This window comes from Mastigoproctus giganteus, chromosome 4, assembly GCF_048544385.1.
Source record: "Mastigoproctus giganteus isolate SK-2022 chromosome 4, ASM4854438v1, whole genome shotgun sequence".
Taxonomy (NCBI): Eukaryota; Metazoa; Arthropoda; class Arachnida; order Uropygi; family Thelyphonidae; genus Mastigoproctus; species Mastigoproctus giganteus.
Genome location: NC_143578.1, coordinates 66,403,711 through 66,429,638, shown reverse-complemented (window position 1 = coordinate 66,429,638; position 25,928 = coordinate 66,403,711). Strand labels below are relative to the sequence as shown.

The following is a 25,928-nucleotide window of genomic DNA, read 5'->3' as shown; positions in this document are numbered from 1 at the left end:
AATTGGATTTTAATGATTGTAATTGATGAATTTTTACATTACTTTAGAAAGAGTTGAGGTAAGTATAATAGGATAATAATTGGAAGGAAAGGAAGAGGGTTTGTTACTCCTTTCAGGAATTGGCTGGATATGAGCAAATTTCCATGCAGATGGAAGAATGTTAGTGGAATAAAAGATTGAAAAAAAGCAGCACAACCAGGAGCAAGCTCTGGAGCACTAGTTTGAGAACAAGTGGGGAATAATACCGTCAACACTCAGAGACTTCTTGGCATCAAGATTTTTCCGAATTCCTCTAATATCCTTGGGTCAGAAAGCCAATGGAGACATTTAAGGGAGTGGATTTGGTATGATAGGCAGTGATTTACCTAGATTGGCACTGTAAGAGTTAGAGAAAAAGTAGGATGCGAATAAGTAAGGTTTAGCTTTAGCTGAGGATACAAGAGAACCATCTGGACTTGGTGCATCATGGCCTTAGTTGCTCATGTGCCATAAAAGCCAAAACAAAACCAAACCAAACCAAGAGAACCATTAGGTTGTAGATGAGAGTATTGAAGGGCAGAAGTTGAGACCAGAAGGCTTGACTACCAGTAAGATAGAATAAGAAGCAAGTTTCCTACTCTTAGCCTTTTCAAAATCAAGACTGGATTGATTAATAACCCTTTTTTTTTTTTTTTTACACAACTGTTGCAAGCTTTATTGTTGTTGCACCAGCAACCATGTACTGTCCTCCTCCTCTTAAGGCTTAAAGGATTATTTCTAATTGTAAGATCATGAAGATCTTACAATTAGAAATAATCATGTTTTTCATGAAGATTAGTATGACCTGTTGAGCTATTTCCCATTTCTTATAAATGTTCCAAAAAGTAACTGTATTTAGTCTGTGTTGTTCAATCTAAAAAGAGCCCTTTTGAATATCAGTATCATCCAGCTGTTATGGCTGAATATGCCAGCACTTATGTCTGGTATAGTTGGACTTCTATTATAAAATTTTAAGGAGTAACAAATACCAAATTTCATGAAGTTTATTAACTTTTGGACAGCATTTTGTTGATTATAAATTACCAGTGAATGTGTTTGTGTTTGGAAGTTTGTTAAAGTTGAAATTGGATGTTTGCTTTAATATCAACATTGTAATACTAATGCTTCCTTTCACTCCATGCATTCCTTATTTCTATTCAATTTCTTGTTTCTCATTTCATTTTTATAATACTGTCAGACCTACACATTAGAATTATTATTTTTTGCCATATGGTGCAAGGAAGCCTGAGGCTTATGCTTCACCAGCCAAAAGTAATTTCCGAGTTACCCTGAGAGAGAGAGAGAGAGAGAGAGAGAGAGAGAGAGAGAGAGAGAGAGAGAGAGGGAGGGAGGGAGGGAGGGAGGGAGGGGGGGAGGAATCGGCAAGAAGAAAACAAGTAATTTTATTTTCATTAAAGAGCATGTCTGTGTTATAGTTTAGGGAAAAGATTTGTTGATGAGTTATATTTTTACTTTTTTTTTTTCTGATTATGCATTTGCTTGTGGTAATATTGCTAGTAAAACTGCTCCATAGAGTGATAAAAGAGGTTTACTATTAAAAGAGGCCTGTTTTATTAATAACCAGAATACAAATGATAAATTTATATTTTGGCTATTAATGTATAATTTTTCTGGACCACATAACCTCTGTTTGTGGCGCACTTTTACTGTGTAGTCCACTATTTTAATATAAAATTGAAAATCTGATTGTTGTCTTTGTATTATATTTTAGGTACCATTGCGAGCAGGGTTAAATGTTCTATATTGGAAAACTGTAGGTCTGACAATTGCAGATTCTAATGGTAGAAAGCCCAATCCTGTTCGAATTAAAAGCATTTATATAAGTGGTAAGTCAAGAATGTGCTAATCATTTAATAACATAAGTCAACAAGCATTTTTCATCAGAAAAAAAAACTTTGAACTACATGGATCTTTGGCCACTGATTCCAAATCTGTTTTTATTTTTCTTATAGTACATCTAGTTTTTTTGATGAGACTGATATTACAACTCACGTACCTATTCATTCAACCTACTTTAATATAATTATTATTTATTAATTATTATTATTGTTTATACATTCATATTTATGTAATTTTTTGAATATACCCATGTCCTTGTTATTTCATAATTTAATTATTTCATTATTTTTTTAATGAAAATCCCAAACACGAGAGGTATTAGAACCTATAGTACTTAGTACTGTGCATGGGTTGGAGGTTGAGAAGATGAAAGAAGATATTTGTTGACATTAGACTTGAACTTCTGTAGATATAGTTATCAGGAAATATGTAAGAGGGAAAGTTGTTCCAGAAAAGAGAAGTTGAATGTATAAATGAGGAAGAAGAAAAGTTGGTTCTGTGAGTTTGAAGTTGGACAGTAAAAGGATGTTGAGTGATAACGGCATGTGTTCGGACTGCTTTAAAAGCAGTCCAAACACGTTTTTTATAAGTTGTTTCAGGTGAGATCTGGTGAATTACTGAAACATATTCATTGTTATGCCTTGATGAAAGTATAAAAATCACCCCAACAAATTCTGTTATGTGTGGCTCTTTTCTAACTTAATTACAACCCTGTATGATCATGATACATATTCAGAAAATTTACCTTACATTTTGGCTGTCTTTTAGGTAACCAGAGTAAGGCGTGGACACTACAAGTTATTTGTACCACTTGTTCAGATGGATTACATGACTCATTGAACAAAAGAAAAGAGTTGCTGCTGTTTGCCATACCCATAGTATGGAGGGAACCAAAAGACAGAAATGATGATTGCTATTTTTTTTTATTGTGAATTAACTGAATTTTCAGTGAAGAATAAGCACAAGATTATTTATTCAAACTTGGATTCAGCAGTGAGAGCAATCCCTCAAAATGACAGTATGCCAATTCCGAAACCTCACCCAGCATGGACTTGTAGGGATTTGTAGGGAATTCTTTAGAGGATGAAATGTACTGTGTTGAAGGTGTGATTGGCAGAGACCTGAGAACTTCAGCTGATCCTGCTTACATACCCAATGAACAAATTTCATTGGGTTTGTAATCTGAGCCAGAATTATCTCTGATGAAGCTAAATTTCTCACTTTGAAACTAAAGCAGAAACACTCAGTAAGAATATCAAAGTTTTTCACTGTCAACAAAGAAACCAAGCTTTCGTGATATTCTTTACAGTAAACAGCCTGCTTTGTTACTGCCTTGATATCAATGGAGTTTTTAGGGAATTGCCTAAAAAGAGAATTACAAAAAGAGAAGTTGAATGTATAAATGAGGAAGAAGAAAAGTTGGTTCTGTGAGTTTGAAGTTGGACAGTAAAAGGATGTTGAGTGATAACGGCATGTGTTCGGACTGCTTTAAAAGCAGTCCAAACACGTTTTTTATAAGTTGTTTCAGGTGAGATCTGGTGAATTACTGAAACATATTCATTGTTATGCCTTGATGAAAGTATAAAAATCACCCCAACAAATTCTGTTATGTGTGGCTCTTTTCTAACTTAATTACAACCCTGTATGATCATGATACATATTCAGAAAATTTACCTTACATTTTGGCTGTCTTTTAGGTAACCAGAGTAAGGCGTGGACACTACAAGTTATTTGTACCACTTGTTCAGATGGATTACATGACTCATTGAACAAAAGAAAAGAGTTGCTGCTGTTTGCCATACCCATAGTATGGAGGGAACCAAAAGACAGAAATGATGATTGCTATTTTTTTTTATTGTGAATTAACTGAATTTTCAGTGAAGAATAAGCACAAGATTATTTATTCAAACTTGGATTCAGCAGTGAGAGCAATCCCTCAAAATGACAGTATGCCAATTCCGAAACCTCACCCAGCATGGACTTGTAGGGATTTGTAGGGAATTCTTTAGAGGATGAAATGTACTGTGTTGAAGGTGTGATTGGCAGAGACCTGAGAACTTCAGCTGATCCTGCTTACATACCCAATGAACAAATTTCATTGGGTTTGTAATCTGAGCCAGAATTATCTCTGATGAAGCTAAATTTCTCACTTTGAAACTAAAGCAGAAACACTCAGTAAGAATATCAAAGTTTTTCACTGTCAACAAAGAAACCAAGCTTTCGTGATATTCTTTACAGTAAACAGCCTGCTTTGTTACTGCCTTGATATCAATGGAGTTTTTAGGGAATTGCCTAAATCGCTTAAGTCACTAGTACACATTAATGTACTGGTGACAGTTCCCTAATTTCCAAAATATCAGTGAGAGTGAATCTTTGTGGGACCTCAAATCAGCAAGCTTCTGCAGGATGAAAGCTTCGAAAAATGCCTCAAAGTATCAGAACCAAAAGCACAGCAGGCTTTCAAATGGCTGAATGGTGACTCTTCATCAACTACTCACAGCAAAGTTTGAAAGTTGTGAGTAGTTGATGAAGGCTTAATGACAGGTTTGTGAAAGGGATGGGCAAGATGAATTTGAGAGAATTTTGTTACTTGAGAAATTTCCAAAGATCAGCATGAGAGTGAAAGAGGGAATTGTGGGATCTCAAATCAGTCTGCTTCTACAAAATAAAAGCTATGAAAAATGCCTCAATGTATTAGAACTAAAAGCACAGCAGGCTTTCAAATGGCTTTGTAGAAACATTTTGAGTAACTAAAGATCTGCCACATAAGGATGGAGTTCAGAAATTGATTGATGCATATAAAGAAAAGGGATGTCATATGTTTAGCATTAGCAGAGGCATTTGATGCAAGAAAGCAAGCTTATGGAGCATCAGCCAAAAAAAAAAAAAAAAACCCCACTTCCACTTCACCCCTCTGTTCGTTCAAAATACCTGTCCAGCCGAGCCTTAAACTTATTTAGGCTATCAACCTCCACCACAAGGGATGGAAGTCTGTTCCACCAACCAACCACCCGCTGGCTAAAGGCAAATTTCCGCACGTCTATCCTACATCTGTCTTTCCTCAATTTGAATTTATGCCCTCTCAGGTGATTTTTCTGAGCTAGAGGAAGAATCCCATCAGCATTGAGCATGCTTAAACCATTCAAGGCTTTATACACCTCTATCAGATCACCTCGCTGGTGCCTAGTCTCCAGACACTGTAATTTGCAAAACTTAAGCCTTTCTTCGTAAGAGCACCCCTTTGTTCCATTCACTAATCTTGTTGCCCTTCTCTGTACTCGTTCCAGCAGCTCTACATCCTTCTTGAAATGAGGCCTCCAGACCTGTATACAGTACTCTAGGTGTGGCCTGACCATTGCCTTATACAATGGAATAATCACCTCCTTATCCCTGCTGGAAAAATTCCTGTATATCATTGACAATACTCCATGAGCTACTCTTGCAGCCCGTCTGCACTGCTCAGAGAACTTCATATCTGCCTGCACAACCACCCCCAAGTCCCTTTCATTCTCTACCACTGTCAGTGTAGTACCACAGAGTTGATACGTTGCTCTGGGGTTGCTGTTTCCCATGTGTAGTACTTTACATTTGTCAATGTTAAACTTCATTTGCCACCTCTCAGCCCATCTGCTCAACCTTTCCAGATCCTGTTGCAGCAGCATAGTGTCAGTAGTGTCCTTGACAACCCTGCCAACCTTTGTATCGTCTGCAAACTTGGACATTAAGCTTGATATACCATCATCAATATCATTTATAAATACAGAAAACAATAATGGACCCAACACTGAGCCCTGAGGGACTCCACTAATAACATTAGTCCACGATGAGCAGTGTCCATTGATTACCACTCTCTGTCTTCTTCCCCTCAACCACCCCTTTATCCATAGCAGCAATTTGCCTCCAATGTCACACTGCTCCAATCTGTGTAGCAGTCTTCCATGTGCAACAGTATCAAAAGCCTTTCTAAGATCCAAGTATATAATATCAAAGTTATTCCCTGCATCCAGTTCTTTTGTGACTGCATCATAGTATCCAATCAAATTGGTCAGGCAAGACTTCCCCTTAACAAAACCATACTGTGTCTGAGTTATAACTGAAGTCTTGTCTAAATGATCCTGCAGTGCTTCTTTAACCAGTGCCTCCATTAATTTTCCTGGAACAGAAGTTAAGCTCACAGGTCTATAATTACTTGTGTCAGCCTTTGATCGTCCTTTGTGAATTGGGGTCACATTTGCACATTTCCAGTCTATGGGTACCTCCCCTGAGTCCAAGGAAGCTCTCATAATTATGGCTAAGGGTTTGCTTACTTCCTTTGCTGCCTCCTTTAATATAACTGGATAGATCCCATCCACCCCGGGTGCCTTTCTTGTGTTTATCTTCAACAGTTTCTCCTCCACTTTACTCCCAGTTATTTCAAGATTTTGTAGCTTACTGCTAGAGATGTTGCTGAAACTTCATTTCTTGTATTTGAAAACCTTGGCAATGTGAGTGATAAACAGGAAGAATGATTTCATCAAGACTTTTAGTCAATGGGAAATCACTGCCGAGGTTTCTGCAATGAATGTATGTTGAGAAACTACTGCTGGTTGTTGTTTTGTGGCATTCTGGACAATGGTATATCAAAGGAAATTATCTGCACAACAATTTTAAATTGTACACATCTTTTTACAATAATGTATTATTTTAACTGTGTGTATAAAGTATATTGGGTTTAAACTGTAAAAGCGATAAAAATGTAATTGTAACCAGTCCTGTGCATTTTGTAATGATTTACAAATTAATTTTGTAAATCATTACAAAATGCCTTAATTAAGTGTGTATTGATATTATCAGCAGTTTTATTATGACAGCTGCATGTGATAGAGACAAACTGAGAACATATTTGAAATCAGCATGAAAAACTGATTTAGAAAAGTGTTTACATCTTTGATGAAAAAAAATGTTTAATTTTGTTGACCACTGTAATGAGTTAATATATATTTAAGATATATATTATTTATTCTTATATTTTGATTTATTAACCTTTTCACAAGTGAGTTTTCTGGTCTATGTGGCAGTGAATTTCTGATGGAAGTGGGCTCTGTAGTATGCCTTATTTTTGTGGTATATTGAAATTTTCTAAAAAATGAAAATTTTTATGTAATTGCTATTAAATATTAATTTGTTCTTATTTTGACTTTATTGCTCATCACTAAAGTAAAATTGTCAAAAATTAAATCTGAATTTAAAAAAATGTTAAAAAATACCAGAAAATGGTAATTATTATTTTTCTTTTGATGCTTTCCCTATGTCTATTTATGTTTCATTGGATTCGGCTTTATCAACTTCTATATTTTAATCCTAGAAAATTCCTTCAATTTCAGCTTTTGTAAGCCCAAATTGGACAACTGAGGTTAGCTGGTGTGATTGCTTCCTCTTCCTCAAAATTTCTTAACTATATTCTTAACTATTAGATGCAGGCTATAATTCATGGCAGCATGAATTATAGCCTACATCTGCAGTTAGTTGGAAAGGTACACTTTAAAGATAGTTTCTACATTGTTTGAAGTGACTTTCAGATTTTCAAAAAAAAAAAAAACAAACAGATATGTAGTACCAGATCTGTTATCCTGAAAGCTTGGGAGGCTCTCTGTATTTTGAGTCTTTTGCTAGAAATTAGAATACATGCAAAATAAATAATTAAAAATCTTAAATTAAGATTTACTTTATCTAAAAAGCATTAGTAATCAAATTAGCTAACTAAACAGCAGAATATAAAAATCAAAATAATTTATTTACAAAATAAAAATAAATATAGTACATATGTAATCCTAAAAATTAATTGTAGATAAGTATTATAGAATAAATAATGAAAAATACTAGAAACTCAGTATGGTGATTCAAAGTATCTGCCATTGTTGTATGACTGCATTTCTGTTAAGGTAATCCTGCATTACTTCTTTATCTGCTGACCAGGCTAGCCGGGTAGGTAAAGTGCCTGCCTGGCAACCCAAAGGTCATGGGTTCGAATCCCACCTCGGGCTTGAATCAGAGTAGTGCAAAAACCTTGGGAGGTGCATTACGGCCACAGAAGCCGATGCGCCAACAACTAACAAAAAAAAAAAAAAAAAACCCTTTTTATCCCCTAACTTTCCCTGGAAGAGAAGTCAAGTTGCATTTGCACATCTTGAAAACTCTAGGGGACTGTGGATATCAGTATTTTTTACAATAAACATTGGGTATTTCAATATAATACATTCAGTTCAAACTTGAAATAATGCATGTGTTAGTGATATCCTTTAACACTCATGGTATAGCCTTAAATAAAATTTACCCTAGTTTTTTCCAGTTTTTAATATGAATATGCAATGACCTAAACAAGCATTTTTACTATAAGCAATTTCATTTTGGCAGGTGTGGGGAGGGGTTAATTTTCATATTTCAAGATGTGCTCTCTCTCTCTCTCTCTCTCTCTCTCTCTCTCTCTCTCTCTCTCTCTCTCTCTCTCTCTCTCTCTCTCTCTCTCTCTCTCTCTCTCTTCCTTTCCCTTCACTTTGTAGGATTGCCAACTAGGAGTGATGAGCACATATCATTTTGTTACCAGCAAATTGTGTAAACTGTCCATATTAGCGATGGAAAGAATATTTGTATTTATTGTAGTAGTATATTTGTATGTATCGTAGTAGCAAAAACTATGAAAGATAAGGTGGGAAAATGGTTATAAGACAATTAAAAGAGTGACACTGACTAGATTTCTTGAGGAGGAAATGAATTTTTTCAGTGTCACTGAGAATATTAGAATTCAGAAACCTCAAGCAGCAATGCCAAAGAACTAAAACATCCCAAGACTTCCTGTCACACCAAGATGCTTGGAAGTGAGGAGTGGTAAATCTACCATTATGTTTGTACATTGCAAGCAGTAGATGAACAGCTGACAGTTGGATTTTTATTGCTGTTGAATAAGTAAAGTTAAAACATTTAGTTCCCATTGAGAGTGAATCTGTTGTTGTGGAAATAAAATTAGTAATTTAATAGAGGAAATGAATTTTTCATTTTCTCTATTAAAACATGTATTTTAAATTAATTTTTGAAAATTAAAACTCCTTTAGAAAAAATAAGAAGGCATAGGCTAATTAGAAGAGAATGAAGTTACAACAGTAGTGGTGGTAGGAAAGTTTGTAGTTGTACTATTAATTGAAGGAGTTGCTAGGGTATTATTGAAGATGTTAGAATGTGAGGCTGTAGTTTCAGTCTTTGCTGTTAAGCAGCAGGAAACTTGCAAGTTTTGGATTACAACTCTTAAGTGTTGAAATCAATGGAAGTATAGTTACAAGGGGGTCTAGTAGATGATGCTCTGTTGGACTCTTCATGTAGTTGCATAAGTCTAGAGGAACATCCCTGGGATGGTCGGAAGTTTCGGTTTACATAAGTAAAGAACATGAGTTCTTTACTTATGTAAACTCTAGAAGGAAGGGGATGAATCAGATTGGTCCACTTAACATAGATGGTTCGACTATTGATGATCTTGCTCAAGTAGCTGATAAACTGAATGAGTATTTTGCATCTACATTCACACATGAGGAGTTATTCAAGGAGGGGAATGCCAGAAGTTCATCAAACTCTAACAGGGAGTTAAGTGATTTTGTAATAACTGAGAACAAAGTGGAGGAGAAATTGTTAAAGTTAAACATAAAAAAGGCACCTGGGGCAGATGGAATCTATCGAGTAATAAAGAGGCAGGAAGGGAAGTAAGCAAATCCTTAGCCATAATTATGAGAGCATCCTTAGAGTAAGGGGAGGTTCCCATGGTCTGGAGATGTGCAAATGTATCCCCAATTCATAAAGGGGTGCAAAGGGTGACACAAGTAATTATAGACCTGTTATTTTAACTTGTGTTCTGGGGAAAATAATGGAGTCACTGGTTAAAGAGGTGATACAGGATCATCTAGACAAGACTGCAGTAATAGTTCAGGCACAGCATGGGCTTGTTAAGCGGAAGTTTTGTCTGACCAATTTGATTGGATACTATGATGTGGTCACAAAGGAACTGGATGCAAAAAATAATTTTGTCATATTAAATACTTGGATTTCAGGAAAGCTTTTGATACTGTTGCACATGGAAGACTGCTGTACAAGTTGGAGCTACAAACAACATGTCTTGCACAGTGGAAAGAGCTATGGCACACCCAAACCAATAATAAACTTTATCAGTTGAAACAGGATCCACAGCTTTTGTGCTCTAGCACCAAAACAGTATGAAGAGAACAAGTAGTGCTTGCACGAGCACGGATAGGACTTGCATACCTGACTCACCTCCATCTACTTACAGGAGAGGAACCTCCTCAATGTCCACACTGTTTCTCACATTTAACAGTCAAACACATTCTCATTGACTGCCCTCACTATCATCAAGACAGAACATCCATCCTCCTTTCCCTAACAAATCTTCACGAACCGAAGGCATTAAAACATATTATTGGTGACGATGCAAACTTCAATGAATTTTTCTCTATTTTGAAAAAAATTGGAATCTTTCATAAATTTTAAAATATCTCTCTAATAAAAAATTCCTATGAATAGGCACACTATAGCCTCAGCAGCTCGTGGGCCATTAAACCCCCATAACACACACACACACACACACACACACACACACACACACACACACACACACACACACACACACACACACACACACACACACACACACACACACAAGTTGGAGCGGTATGGCATTAAGGGCAAGTTGCTGCAATAGATAAAGGGATGGTTGAGTGGGAAACGGCAGAAAGTGGTAATAAACGGACACTGCTTTATGTAGACTAATGTTATTAGTGGAGTCCCTCAGGGTTCGGTGCAGGGTCCATTGTTGTTTTATGTATTTATCAATGAAGGTATATTAGGCTTAATGTCCAAGTTTGCAGATGATACAAAGGTTGGCAGGGTTGTTAATGACACTAAAGACAGTATGCTACTGCAACAGGATCTAGAAAAGTTAGGCAGATGGGCTGAGAAGTGGCAAATGAAGTTTAACATTGGCAAATGCAAAGTACTGCATATGGGTAGCAGTAACCCAAGAGAAACATACCAATGTGTAGTACTACACTCAGTGAAGTCGAGAATGAAAAAGATCTGGGGACAATTGTGCAGTCAGATATGAAGTTCTCCAAGCAGTGCAGATGGGCTGCCAGAGCAGGTCATGGGATTTTTTCAATGATATATAAGAATTTTGCTAGCAGAGACAAGGTGGTGATTATCCCTTTGTATAATGCAATGGCCAGGCCACATCTTGAGTACTGTGTACAGATCTGGAGGCCTCATTTCAGGAAGGACGTAGAATTACAAGAACGAGTACAGAGAAGGGCAAAAAGATTATGAGAGAAACAAAGGGGTGCTCTTACCAAGAGAGGCTTAAGTACCGTGGTCCCATTCCACCTATCATCCTTTTTGCATACCCTGATCCTGTTCCACCTATCCTTTTTTGCATAATATATTTCCCCATCTCTCTGTCAGTAGAGTCACCAACAATAACTAGTTCCTGTGTGACCAGCGCATTTTGCCTTCGAAATTGCCACTGCATTGAGTTGGGCAGCTGTGAGCTTGATGAACTCCTCATATTAATTTCATCGAGGGCATCTACCCTACACCTCAAACCCTCATAGACGCCCATCAGAACACTGAGTTGGTGCCTAATTTCTTCACAGTCTCTGCACCTAGCACACACAAAGACCTCTTCCTTGGCTAGATCATATCCTGTTCTAGAAAGGTTTGCAAACATTTCATATTTCACACATTTTTTTAGACTGTGATGCATTGGAGAATCATGCCCTTCAGTTCTACCCTGAACCACAGCAACCTGCTAATTTGTGCCCGTTGCTTTGCTGCTCTAGTCTGGGTCATGATTGCATCGAAGTATAATTTAATTAACAATGCAATTTAATAAGATTAATAAATTTTACTGATTATTTGATAATACTATACTAATCTAACAGACAGTGCTACGTATTTTGCTATCTAGTTTTACATTAAACCTTACTCTATGAAGTTCGGGATTTACGTTATACTATTCTGTATCATATAGCAATGGTGGCAAGTTACGAACATAAAATCTACGGACACTAAATATTAACTTTCAAAATCGCTATTTAATTCAAATTAAACCTTGAATTAAAGCTTGAATATAACTGTTCAGCTGAGAAAATAATGATTTTGGCTATACTGCTTTAATAAAAATATTCAAGACTGATATTATTCACAAATACATGATTGATTATTTTACAAAATTTGTATTTTCTCTTGATTGAGCTTGTAATTTTGTTTCTGTCTTTATTTCTTCATTTTTAATTAGCAATAGGCCATTTTCTTTTAAAAACATTGTTTGGTGATTATGTTTTATATAGTTCAGTTATTTTGAAAACTAAGTTAAATGTTTGAAGAAAAAAATATTCATCATAGAAGTACTCAAGGCCATTGTATATGGGTTGTTTTGATAAAATTGATAGATAGCATTGGGCTCACCTCAAATTTGTGGATATGTTTACCTGACCATGTTCATCAAGAATTTTATCCCTATATAACTAGTGTGTGTGTGTGTGCTATATTAAATTTTATTATGTTGTGTCTTGATTTGTATATTAAAAGAAATCAATAACTACAATGGATTTATCTGTTTCTTAATATTTATTACTTCAAGCCATGAACCTGCAAGCCTGTAAGTTTGTATAAGAGCAAATCTGCACTCTAACTTAGAAAAAAATAATATTTCAGGCTTTGGTTCTTGTAACAAAATCAACCCCATTGTAGCTGAAAACAATTTGAGAGTTACATGTAAAGGGTTTCTGTATTTATATTTCACTTGGAAATAAAATATTAATGTTTAAAATGTTTAATAATATCTAAGAAGGACTCTTTAAGGTCCTTAGTCAGAGTGACAAACAATAGAGGACCTTTTCTGTTTTAATGATAATCTTTTAATTTATTGTTTCAAAACCTTAGGGGTTGCTTATGCATCTGAATGTACTGCTTGTGAGCCAGGTACATATAGTGATGAAGGATCTAAACATTGTACACGTTGTCCTGAAAATACTTACTCTACTGGAGGGGCATCATCATGTCTTAAATGCAACAGATTTTTGCAGTATTCCTGTAAGTTATTATTTAAAATTAATATTTTGTTTTTTAAGGTCAAAATGAACAGTAAGTTTCCAGTACATGTTACTTTTATTTTAAATGTAAGATAGTATTGTATGATCATTTTGCTGAAGTCACATTTCATAATTAATATCAGAAATAAAATACTTTACACCACATGGGATTGATTGATTAATTTATTAAATGTCAAAGAAATGGATTAATTTGTTTTGGCTCTCCATAACAGTATAGTGTTTTCATCATTTGTTTGGGGAGGTCAGCATCCAAATCCCATTGGCGACTGAATAAATTCTTAAAGGCTTTTTCAATCAGGGCTGTAGTTAGACAATGTCAGTCAGAGGGAGTTGGCACCCCCATGAATTATTCAGTTTGCTCAGCATTCACATTGGATATAAAGCACTGCAGCAATATGGACAAAGACACTAGTGCTCTAAAAACTAGTAATGGTAACAATTTTCTTTGACAGTCAGTTGACTATACTAATTAGCTCTAAGTTTTCCTTTGTGTGTGGTGGCATATATTAGGTCCTGAAATATAAAAAGAAATAATAATAATAAAAAAAAAAAATTTACTGAAATCTGTTTATTCCATCACTTGTTGCTTTCACCTCTTTTAACCAATGGCTAGAAGGGATCAAAGGCTTTGTTGGATTGTGGAAAGAGAAAGGAACTGTACCCCATCTCCTTGAATTATTCCAAAATAAATTGTGTTTTTATGTGTTCTGCTTCTGCATTATCTGTAAACAAAATAAAATAAGTTTACAATGCTGCCACTCTTTCCAAGCATGAAAGCTGGAATTTCATTCATTATTACCACCCAAAGCATAACGCCGAATCTACCCCTGACTGAACTTGCTACTGAAGACAGTCATAGTTGCATATTTGAGGATGAATACTAATTAACTTTCCATATGCCAAGTTATTCAGTTTCCTGTGCTAACTTAAATGCCAGCTATATTAATACCTGACAATGAATCATTGAATGTACTCTTGTGTTTAAAGATTCAACGAATGAATCTTTAAACACACTGGATATTAGAATAAAAACATAGGAATTGTTGATGGGAGACATGCAAAGCATTACGCATAAATAATATGAAATGATATTAGTAAAGGAGCTGGGTTTTTATTTAAAAATAGGCGTTGAAATAATTTGATAATTATGTTGCTGTCTCAGGAAGGAACATGGTGTCTTCCAGACAATAAGATGGTATAATAACTCACAGGCAGAATGAATATTATTATTATTACTAGCCATATATTGCAAGGAAGACCGGGGCTTATGCTGCACCAGCTAAAAAAAATTTCTGAGTTACCCTGAGAGAGAGAGTGAGTCAGTCAGAAGTAGAAGGGAATCACCAAGAAAGAGAAGAATGATGATATCCAGCTCAGGACCCTGGGTGTGCCAAGTACTTAACCAAATGTGAGCCCCTGGGGTTGAATATGAAATTAGGAGGTGATATGACTAGCAAATAATAAAAGTTGAAGTAGCAAACAAACTAGGCTACAGTATCAGCCCCCCCCCACCTCTCATTGCTACACCATATGAGTGGTGTAGCAATGAGAGGGGGGGGGGATGCTGACACCGGAGCAGCTATATGAGGGTGAAAGATTGGTTTTGTCTTTTTTGAACTTAAGGGAGGATCATAGAAATTAGCCCTTACCTCCAAGTGCTGTGATCCCATGCAGGGCTGTGCCAAGGCTTGGGAAAACAGAGTCCAGTAAACTCCCGCTATTTGTGGTATCTGTATTCGCAGTTTCGCATATTTGCAGTCGCTGATTTAATATAAAATGAAACCAAAAAAAATGTGAATTTTAAATCGCCGTGAACATTTTCTGCCATAAAAAAAACATGGGCATGGCTAAAATCATCTTTTCTGGTCAAAACAGCGCTCAGTGGGTGGGGGGAGAGGGATGACAAAATCGCGAGTGGATGTTTCTCGCTAATCCTTGTTCAGTATGTGCTATGCGCTTGTCATGGAAGGTTTCGTAGTTTGATTTTAATTTATATGCTTATAAATTGAATAAATTTATCAATTTATAAATTGATATGCTTACAAAAGTGAAAAATCTACCGTTTTGCAGTGTGTTAGTGTAAACAGACTTTTTCCAGTGTATTAACAGTAGAAAGTGACTTTATTGTGGACAAATTCTTTTCTAACCCCTACAAAAATATGGCTACGAATAACAAGGGAATTGTGAAAAGATCAAAGAAGGTGATGACATTAGCGAGTAAAATTCAGTTATTAGACAAAATTTCTAATGGTGAAAGTGTCTCGTCAGTGGCAAAACATTATAAAATCAATAAGTCAACGGTACGATCAACCAAGGAATTGGAAGAAAAAATCCGCCATAGTGTCCGTGAAAACGCGTTAATTGCTTCGAAAATTTGCTCTGTAACTCGTGATTAAATTAGAAAAAATGGAAAAAGCTTTAAATCTGTGGATAGAAGACCAAACTCAAAATAAAATTCCCTTAAGTTCACTCATCATTCGTGAAAAAGCAAAACACCTTTATCAACACTTTAGCAAAACTGGTGATAGCACCGGCAGGATACGTTTTTTAGCTATAGCAAAGGCGCTGGATTGAAAGATTTGTTTGAAATTTCTAATATAAATATTACATTTAATATTAAATTGTTTCTTATTTTCATTTTGATGCCTTATACTTGCATTTCACTATGTACTGTCTATGTACATAATCATATTATGAAGGTGCCTCCATAGCCAGGTGGGAAGGAGCAGCAGTGTGTAGCACACGCTTCTTGATTAGACCAGGGTTCGAGCCCGTCACCACCAAATACGGAGGATGCGGAAAGGTCATGAATGACCACCGCATATTCACGGAGCAATATGGCCTTAGTTGCTAATACTCCTAAAAACCAAATAACAAACAAACAAACAATAACATATTATGAAGGTACATATAATACATACATAGACAAAATTTTAGACTAGTTTTTCTTATATATCTCATACTTTGGAATGGAACCCCTTTATTACTATGGGAGCCATAACTCAGTATTCGTGTTTTCGGTATTCGCGGCATTTCTCAGGAACGTAACTCCCGCGAATAGCGGGGGTTTACTGTACTCTCTCTAGGTGCATTTCTGCTAGGGATGCAAAAATGAAATAAATGTTGTTTGCAGGGCATAGTTAAAAACTGTTTCTCCTGCACATTAAATTAGGTATGCATGGCCCTGATCCTTTGCTTCACTTCTGCCTAAATAAATGTTTAAATTTTAAATGAATATTGGTCTAATGAACAAATTTTTCAAATAATAGGGAAATTATATGCAGAGAACAATATAACTGAAGAGTATAATAAATGTGATGAGATATACAAATTATATAATTTGTTTAGTAAATTTAAGTTAGTAGAGTGATATAAGTTTTTCCTCATTATCCAGAAATTAAACATATATTTTTTGTTGGTTATTCAAGTGTTAGACAAAGATCAAACCGAATCAAAATGTAATACCTAGAAATTAATGCTTATTATATATGCAAATTACAGTATTGTGAAGTTTGTCACAAAAATAATGAGAACTGGTTTTATAAAAAACTTTTATTGTAAAATTTTCTACAACCAAAGGTTCTCTCCTTCAAAGTAGCTTCCTTAAGAAGCAACACACCACCAGTGCTCCTTCCATCCATGGAAGTCTTCTTCTGTGAGGTCCTTCAGTTCATCAGTTATGGTGCTCTGGATATTGTCGATTATCTCAAAATGATGTTCTTTCAGGCAATTCTTGATCTTTGGAAAAAGATAAGTGGCACAGTGCTAGATCTGTGGGAATATTAGCATTATCATTGTTAGAGGCATATGATGCTTGTTTGTTATTTGGTTTTTAGGAGCATTAGCAACTAAGGCAATATTACTCCGGGGACATGCGGTTGTCATTCCCTGACCTTTCCGCCTCCTCCGTATTTGGTGGGCATGGGCTCGAACCCCGGTCTAATCAAGAAGTGTTTGCTACGCACTGCTGCTCCAACCCATCTGGCTACGGAGGCACCGGCATATGATGCAAGAATGCAAGAAAGCAAGCTTATGCAGCATCAGCCAAAAAAAAAAAAAAAAAAAAAAAAAACCGCCCCCCCCCTCCATTCATTCCAAATACCTGTCCAGCTCAGCCTTAAATTTATTTAAGGCTGAGCTGGACAGGTATTTTAGGCTATCAAGCTCCACAACAAAAGATGGAAATCTGTTCCACCAACCAACTACTTACTGGCTAAAGGCAAACTTCTGCTTATCTATCCTACAACTGTCTTTCCTCAATTTGAATTTATGCCCTCTCAGGTGATTATTCTGAGCGAAAAGGAAGAATCACATCAGCATTGAGCGCCTCGCAGGTGCCTAGTCTCCAGACACTAATTTGCAAAACTTAAGCCTTTCTTCGTAAGCCCCTCGATGTGGGTACCTGTACGTGGTGAGGGGACCTCCAAGTGACGCTGCTGGACTTCCAGACTAGCATCACTGGGATCCAACGCCCACAGCCCAGGTTCCAGGCTTACATCAATGGAATCTGGCATGTTTGCCGTGCGCTGCGACCCATGGAAATTCGGAAAGAGGGATCCTGGTGGTTGAGGGGGCCCAGCTTCAATACACCACTTTGGCCCCTGCTTCGACAAGACGGGTGGTCCTGGAAGGCCCGACTAGGATCAATCGGCTAGTAGGCTCGCCTGCGAGGGTCAACCGTGTCAATGCCACGCCCCTACCCTCATGGTCCGAGGGACAGGATTCAGGCTGGCGGCAGTGCGGGTATAGTGTCTGGGTAGCCCTGCCGTTCCACTCCCGAGCGCATTTATTGCATGCCGGGTAGTGGGCGTCCCTTTGGGCTCCGTGGTGGGTGGGGAGCCCGGGCACTGAACAATTTAAAAAACTATATGAATCCTGATAAACTTATTTCTTCAGGGGCCCCAACCTGGTCCCTATCTGAAAACATTGACACAGATACAGATAGCATTATTGCTAAAAAGAGGCAGCAAACTGAAGTACCATCAGGGCCTGTCCAAAGGTTCCTAATTATACATTCCACCAGTGAAAAACCGATTGGTAAAATGTCGCCCTTTTTCATTCAAAAGGGGTTAGATGGGTTAGCAGGTTCTCCCAAGTTAAGAGGCTCCGTTCTGGAGACCTCTTAATTGAAACTAAAAACGACAGGCAATCTGAACATCTACTCCAAACAACATCAATCGGAGGAATCTCTATAACAGTGACACCACACAGAACACTCAATTCATCGAGAGGTGTCATTTCGGAGTGGGACCTTCTCGACGTAACAGAGGAGGAAATCTGCTCCGAATTAAAACCCCAGGGAGTTATTGCCGTCTAGAGAATTACTGCACGAAGGGATGGAAAAATTGTTAAAACCAGGAGCGTTATCCTGACTTTTAACTCTCCTAAACCTCCTGATGAGATTAAAGCTGGATACATCAACTGTTCAGTGCGTCCATATGTTCCGAACCCTTTACGGTGTTTTAAATGCCAGAAGTATGGACATTCTCAAATGGCCTGCCGTGGAGTCCTTGCATGCGCACGAAACAACAGCATGTTCAGCCGCAAAACCCACCTGTATTAACTGTGAAGGCGAACACCTGGCCTATTCACGAGCATGCCAGAGGTGGAAAGAAGAAAAAGAAATTCAATGGCTGAAGGCAGAGCTAAATATATCATACCAGGAGGCAAGGAAATCGGTCAAACCCCTGAATAACAACAAACCTACCTACGCCCAGAAGGTAGCAGGGAGATGTTCCGTCGGAACTCAGACGGACATGACCATTCCTCCAAAGGAGTCTTTCACTCCCATCGCGCAGTATCTCTTAAGTTCTCAAAAACCTGCACAAAAGGACCAATCAGCTGACACTCCTATATCGGTACCTCCTAATGCTCCACAAGTAACAAAGGTAATTATGAAAGAAAAGAATAAGAAAGGGGAAGTCCCCCCTAGTACCCAAGAAAAGATGGAGGTCGAACAGAAGGAGGTACCCGAATATTCAGTCTTGGAACTCTTTGCGGAGGAGGAAATGGACATGGGACAGCATCCATTCTTCCCCAAAAAAGATAAATCCAAGACTGATAAAAGTAAGCCCTCAGCACCTCGGAAGCCGCCTGATGGACCCACCAAGCCAAAATAATGGCTAAATTCCTACAATGGAATTGTCGTGGATTCCGGCGAAATATTGATGACATCAAGGCCCTCCTGCAAAAGCACGAGCCAGTTTGCTTTTGCTTGCAGGAGACATATCTAAAGGCAAATGATGATCCCACCATGCACAACATCACAGTTTTTCGAAAGGATAGAATTGCAGATGGCTCTGTACATGGGGGAGTGGCTATCCTTGTGGGTAACCAGACCCCAGTGCAGCCCTTGCTAATTACAACCTGCATAGAGGCTGTTGCAATTCGCCTTTCAGTGGGATTTTTATTAACTGTGTGCTCCATTTATTTGCCACCTGGGACTGACATCTCCCAGGTAGACCTTGATGATCTTCTAATGCAGCTGCCTCCCCCTTTCTTACTTCTCGGGGAGGGATTTTAATGGACATAACACCCTGTGGGGTAGTGCTAACATCAACGGAAGGGGACGAGTCATAGAGCGTATGCTCAATGACAATGACCTTTCCCTTCTAAATACTGGAACAAACACCTTCTTCCACATGCCTACCCGTACTTTTTCTGCCATTGATCTCTCTATCTGCTCCCCTTCTCTACTCCCTTCACTCACTTGGGAAGTGGAGGAGAATCCATACGGAAGTGATCACTTCCCTGTGATAACCTCGTTATACAGTGGGAGACCATGTCTTCCCTTCAGGTTGCCACGGTGGAAGATTGATCAGGCTGACTGGACTGCCTTCCAACATCAGGCACATTTTGATCTTAGCACAGTCAGTCAAGAGCCTATCAATGATGCAGTTAAGTACATGAAAATATTGTCCAAGCAGCTGCGAATGCTGTTCCAAAAACATCTGGCCGGTTTCCACCATTTCCCAAACCTTGGTGGAATTCACAATGCACAGCAGCAAAAAAGGCTCAAAACAAAGCGTGGGGGATATTCCGCCGATATCCTACCACGACCAACCTTATAGCCTTCAAACGTGCACGAGCCAAAGCACACTACATCCGCCGTCAGAGTCAGAAGGAATCGTGGATCCGTTTTACATCATCTATTAACCAGTCTACCAACTCTAAGGTAGTCTGGGATAAAATCTGGGAAATGAAGGGAAAATATACATCCCACCCTTCTTCAATCCTAGATTATAATGGATGCGCTATTGCAGATCCAACTGCAATAGCCAATTCTCTTGGGGAAACATTCTCTAACATCTCTGCAACATCTTCGTACTCCCCAGAGTTCCTGGTCCTGAAATATAAAATCGAAAAACGGGCACTTAACTTTAAATCTAAGAGCATTTATCCCTACAACGGGGATTTCACTATTCAGGAACTGAAAAGAGCCCTCGCTGTTTCCAAAGCAAGTGCCGTTGGACCAGATGGCATCCATTATGAAATGATTAAACATCTTTCACCAAAATCTATGGACTGTCTGCTCCTTCTGTATAACAGAATCTTTACTGAAGGGCAGTTTCCGGACTCCTGGCGAAAGGCAATCGTTCTTGCCTTTCCTAAGCCAGGAAAGGATCCAAAAGTCACCACCAATTATCGTCCTATTGCTCTGACTAGCTGTCTGTGCAAAATCTTGGAGAGAATGGTTAATTCTCGTTTAATATGGCATCTCGAAACAAATGACCTTCTCTCCAACATCCAGTGCGGCTTCCGAAGGAACCGCACTGGATGTTGGAGAGACCATCTTATTAGATTGGAAGCTTATTAGATTGGACCATCTTATTAGATTGGAAGCATCCATCCGGGATGCTTTCCTAAAACGCGAACACTTGGTGTCGGTGTTCTTTGACATGGAAAAAGCGTATGACACAACTTGGAGATTTGGCATTTTAAAAGATTTACATAGCCTAGGCCTTAGAGGGCATCTCCCCTTTTTTATTCAAAACTTTTTAGCCAATCGATCGTTCCAAGTTCGTGTGGGATCCTCACTCTCTCGCTCCTTTAGCCAAGAGGAGGGAGTACCACAAGGATCAGTATTAAGTGTCACGCTTTTTGCCATCAAAATAAATTCCATCACAGAACAACTTCCTCCAACTGTAAACAGTGCCCTCTATGTTGATGACTTTAGCATTTTTTGTCAGTCGTGCAACATGAGGGTTATTGAAAGACCACTGCAGAAAGCCATTGATAGTGTGAATTCCTGGGCACTTGCTAGTGGCTTCAGGTTCTCGCCGGAGAAGACCGCTTGCGTACACTTTTGTCGCAAGCGTAATCTTCATCCTGAACCTGAATTAAGGCTCGGATAAAATGCTATTCCAGTAGCGGCGAACACAAAATTCTTGGGACTTATATTTGATAAAAAACTGACCTTTTTGGATCATATTCGTTAACTCAGCACAAGAGGCCTTAATATGCTCCGCTCGCTCTGCTCTTTATCTTGGGGTGCAGACCGATGCACTTGTGCGATCCAAATTAGATTATGGGTCCCAGGTATATTCTTCAGCCAGAGACAGTGCCCTTCGATGGCTGGACCCCATCCATCATCAGGCCCTACGTATTGCTACTGGAGCATATCGCACATCTCCTGTCCAGAGCTTATACGTCGAAGCAAATGAACCACCGTTATCGCTTCGACGTAAGCAGTTGTCTTTAAAGTATGCTTTAAAACTGAAATCCCTGCCAGACCATCCTACGTGGCCATTCGTTTTTGAGCCACGATGGGAAAATTTATACAATACCCGCAAGACTGCCAATTGTCCTTTTGGTATTCGTTTCCAAGAGCTACTCAAAGAACTTAATATCAAGGTAGACAAGGTTGCCCAAACATCAAAGCAACCCTTTCCACCCTGGCATGCTCGTGTCCCGGCATGCGACTTGTCGCTTAGAAACTGGGGAAAGTCGGACACTCCATCATGTGTCTACCTGCAGCTTCATTCAGCACACCGAACTGAATATTCCGACTTTGCGCCAGTCTACACAGATGGTTCGAAGTCAGAATCATATGTGGGATCTGCTGCTGTCTTTACAGACAGCACTATATCAGAGCAGATTCCCTCTGAATGCAGCATATTTACTGCAGAGCTACACGCTGTAGAGTTAGCCTTGGATCACATTAGTAAATGCCAATACCAACGGTTCATTTTATATTCCGACTCTCTTAGCATGTTACAGGCTTTAATATCTGTGAGATATAATCCTCATCCAGTTCTGTCTAGCATTCAGCAGAAGATTCACGTTCTCTATGAACGCGAATATGATATCCACTTCTGCTGGATTCCCAGCCACATTGGGATTAGGGGAAATGATTTGGCTGACGCCGCAGCCAAATCAGCAATTCCCAATAATAACCGTTGCCTGTTAGTCCCCTATACAGACTACAGGCAAATAGTACATCAAAAGATACATTCCCAATGGCAGGATTCGTGGAATAGGCAGACTGCGAATAAATTATATCGTATAAAGCCTGTAATTGAACCGTGGCAGTCTAGTCTGTGCAGGAATCGTAAAGAGGAAGGTGTTCTAGCTCGTCTCCTCATAGGACACAGTCATCTTACACATTCTTTTCTGCTGAGGGCAGATGACTGTCCTATGTGCGAGAACTGTGGCACCATTTTATCTATTCATCACATTTTAACCGTGTGTCCACGTTTTAGACACGAACGTGATTTATATTTTACCGTTTTTAGTCATCCGGCTGAGCCTTATAGACTCAGTCAGATTTTATCTGACAATGACCATGTGTCTGCTGTTTTTAGCTTTTTAAAATCAATAAACATTTTTACTGGTATATAAAATTTACATTTTATTGTGCTTTTCTATTGATTAATCTTTTATACATTTGTTATTATTTATTTGGACATGGTGACCTAACTAGTTAGGTCAACGAATGTTTAATTTTTTTATATATGACATGGTCTTGGTGCATTATAGCCAAAGCTGCTAATGCACCAATAAAATCTAAATCTAATCTAATCTAATCTTCGTAAGAGCAACCCTTTGTTCCATTCACTAATCTTGTTGCCCTTCTCTGTACTCATTCCAACAGCCCTACATCCTTCTTAAAATGAGGTCTCCAGACATGTATACAGTACTCAAAATGTGGCCTGGCCATTGCCTTATCCCTGCTAGAAACAATCCTGTATATCATTGGCAAGACACCATGAGCTACTCTTGTAGACCATCTACACTGCTCAGAAAACTTCATATCTGCCTGCACAATTACTCCCAGGTCCTTTTCATTCTCTACCACTGTCAGTGTAGTACCACAGAGTTGATACATTATTCTGAGGTTACTGCTTGCCATATGTAGTACTTTACATTTGTCAATGTTAAATTTCATTTGCCACCTCTTCAGTCCATCTGCTCAACCTTTCCAGATCCTGTTGGGAGATCAAAATTGAGAGTAGGAGTGTGCTATAGGCATAATGACTCTGATGAGTATAATAAGAAACTGTTCGGAGAAATAGAGTGGGCCAGTAAATCAGAGAGTCTTATAATGGGGGATTTTAATTTCCCAGATATTGACTGGAATTTGGGGGCTGGTCACTCACACAGTAGCAAGGCTTTTGTGGATTTATTGGATGATTGTTTTCTACATCAGCATGTTCGGGAGGCAACTAGAGGGAGTAATACTCTTGATTTGATTATCAGTAGTGATTCTTCATGCATTAAGAATCTGCAGATAAATGAACCACTTGGTGGCAGTGATCACAGTGTGCTGAAGTGGGAGTTACTCAAAGAGGTAACTACCATTAGGGGTAAAGGGAAGGGGTATTGCTTTCGTAAAGGCGACTACAATGGACTGAGACAGTATTTAAATTCTATACAGTGGGATCAACTGATGATATTGCCAACAGCAAATTCAAAATGGGAAGCATTCAAAGAACTTATCGTGGAAGCTACTAGGCTTTACATACCAACTAAGAAATATTGTTCAAGGTTTAGGCCTAAATGGTTGTCAGATGAACTAATGAGGCATATGGCAGAGAAGAAAAATGCATGGGATACATACAAATTAACACGTGACACGGACGCCTATGATAGATACAAGTTGATCTGTAACCAAGTTACAAAGGAGGTTAGGCAGGCGAAGGCAGATTACGAGAGATCCTTGGCAAGGGATGCGAAGAAAAACAGCAAAGAGTTCTTTACTTATGTAAACTCTAGAAGGAAGGGGATGAATCAGATTGGTCCACTTGAGATCGATGGGTCAACTGTTGATGACCCTGCTCGGGTAGCTAACAAACTAAATGAATATTTTGCATCGACATTCACACATGAGGAGTTATTCAGCGAGGGGAATGCCAGAGGTGTATTCAACTCTAGCAGTAAGCTAGAGAATCTTGTAATAACAGAGAGCAAAGTGGAGGAGAAATTGTTGAAGATAAACACAAGAAAGGCACCTGGGGTGGATGGGATCTATCCAGTTATATTAAAGGAGGCAGCAAAGGAGGTAAGCAAACCCTTAGCCATAATTATGAGAGCTTCCTTGGACTCAGGGGAGGTACCCATTGACTGGAGATGTGCAAATGTGACCCCAATTCACAAAGGGGGATCAAAGGCTGACACAAGTAATTATAGACCTGTGAGTTTAACTTCTGTTCCCGGAAAATTAATGGAGGCACTGGTGAAAGAAGCACTGCAGGATCATCTAGACAAGACTTCAGTTATAGCTAGGACACAGCATGGTTTTGTTAAGGGGAAGTCTTGCCTGACCAATTTGATTGGATACTATGATGCAGTCACAAAAGAACTGGATGCAGGGAATAACTTTGATATTATATACTTGGATCTTAGAAAGGCTTTTGATACTGTTGCACATGGAAGACTGCTGCACAAATTGGAGCAGTGTGGCATTGGAGGCAAGTTGCTGCTATGGATAAAGGGGTGGTTGAGGGGGAGAAGACAGAGAGTGGTAATCAATGGACACTGCTCATCGTGGACTAATGTTATTAGTGGAGTCCCTCAGGGTTCAGTATTGGGGCCTTTATTGTTTTCTGTATTTATAAATGATATTGATGATGGTATATCAGGCTTAATGTCCAAGTTTGCAGACGATACGAAGGTTGGCAGGGTTGTCAAGGACACTACTGACACTATGCTGCTGCAACAGGATTTGGAAAGATTGAGCAGATGGGCTTCGAGGTGGCAAATGAAGTTTAACATTGACAAATGTAAAGTACTACATATGGGAAACAGCAACCCCAGAGCAACATATCAACTCTGTGGTACTACACTGACAGTGGTAGAGAATGAAAGGGACCTGGGGGTGGTGGTGCAGGCAGATATGAAGTTCTCTGAGCAGTGCAGACGAGCTGCAAGAGTAGCTCATGGTGTATTGTCAATGATATATAGGAATTTTTCTAGCAGGGATAAGGAGGTGATTATTCCCTTGTATAAGGCAATGGTCAGGCCACACCTAGAGTACTGTATACAGGCCTGGAGGCCTCATTTCAGGAAGGATGTAGAGCTGCTGGAACGAGTACAGAGAAGGGCAACTAGATTGGTGAATGGGACAAAGGGGTTCTCTTATGAAGAAAGGCTTAAGTTTTGCAAATTACAGTGTCTGGAAACTAGGCACCAGCGGGGTGATCTGATAGAGGTGTACAAAGCCTTGAATGGTTTGAGCATGCTCAATGCTGATGGGATTCTTCCTCTAGCTCAGAAAAATCACCTGAGAGGGCATAAATTCAAATTGAGGAAAGACAGATGTAGGATAGATGTGCGGAAATTTGCCTTTAGCCAGCGGGTGGTTGGTGGGTGGAACAGACTTCCATCCCTTGTCGTGGAAGTTGATAGCCTAAATAAGTTTAAGGCTCAGCTGGACAGGTATTTCGATCGAACAGAGGGGTGAAGTGG

General features: G+C 38.7%; 1 protein-coding gene across 1 annotated transcript in view; it reads left to right on the top strand.

Moving 5' to 3' along the window:
* The window catches only part of LOC150086804 (endosome/lysosome-associated apoptosis and autophagy regulator family member 2-like), a 329,438-nt gene that overhangs the window by 54,073 nt on the left and 249,437 nt on the right, over positions 1-25,928 (top strand). Inside the window, exons 6-7 of the mRNA XM_090372273.1 lie at positions 1,751-1,865; positions 12,853-13,002. Of these exons, the coding sequence (XP_090228399.1) occupies positions 1,751-1,865; positions 12,853-13,002 (265 nt within the window). The remainder of the gene's footprint in view (positions 1-1,750; positions 1,866-12,852; positions 13,003-25,928) is intronic.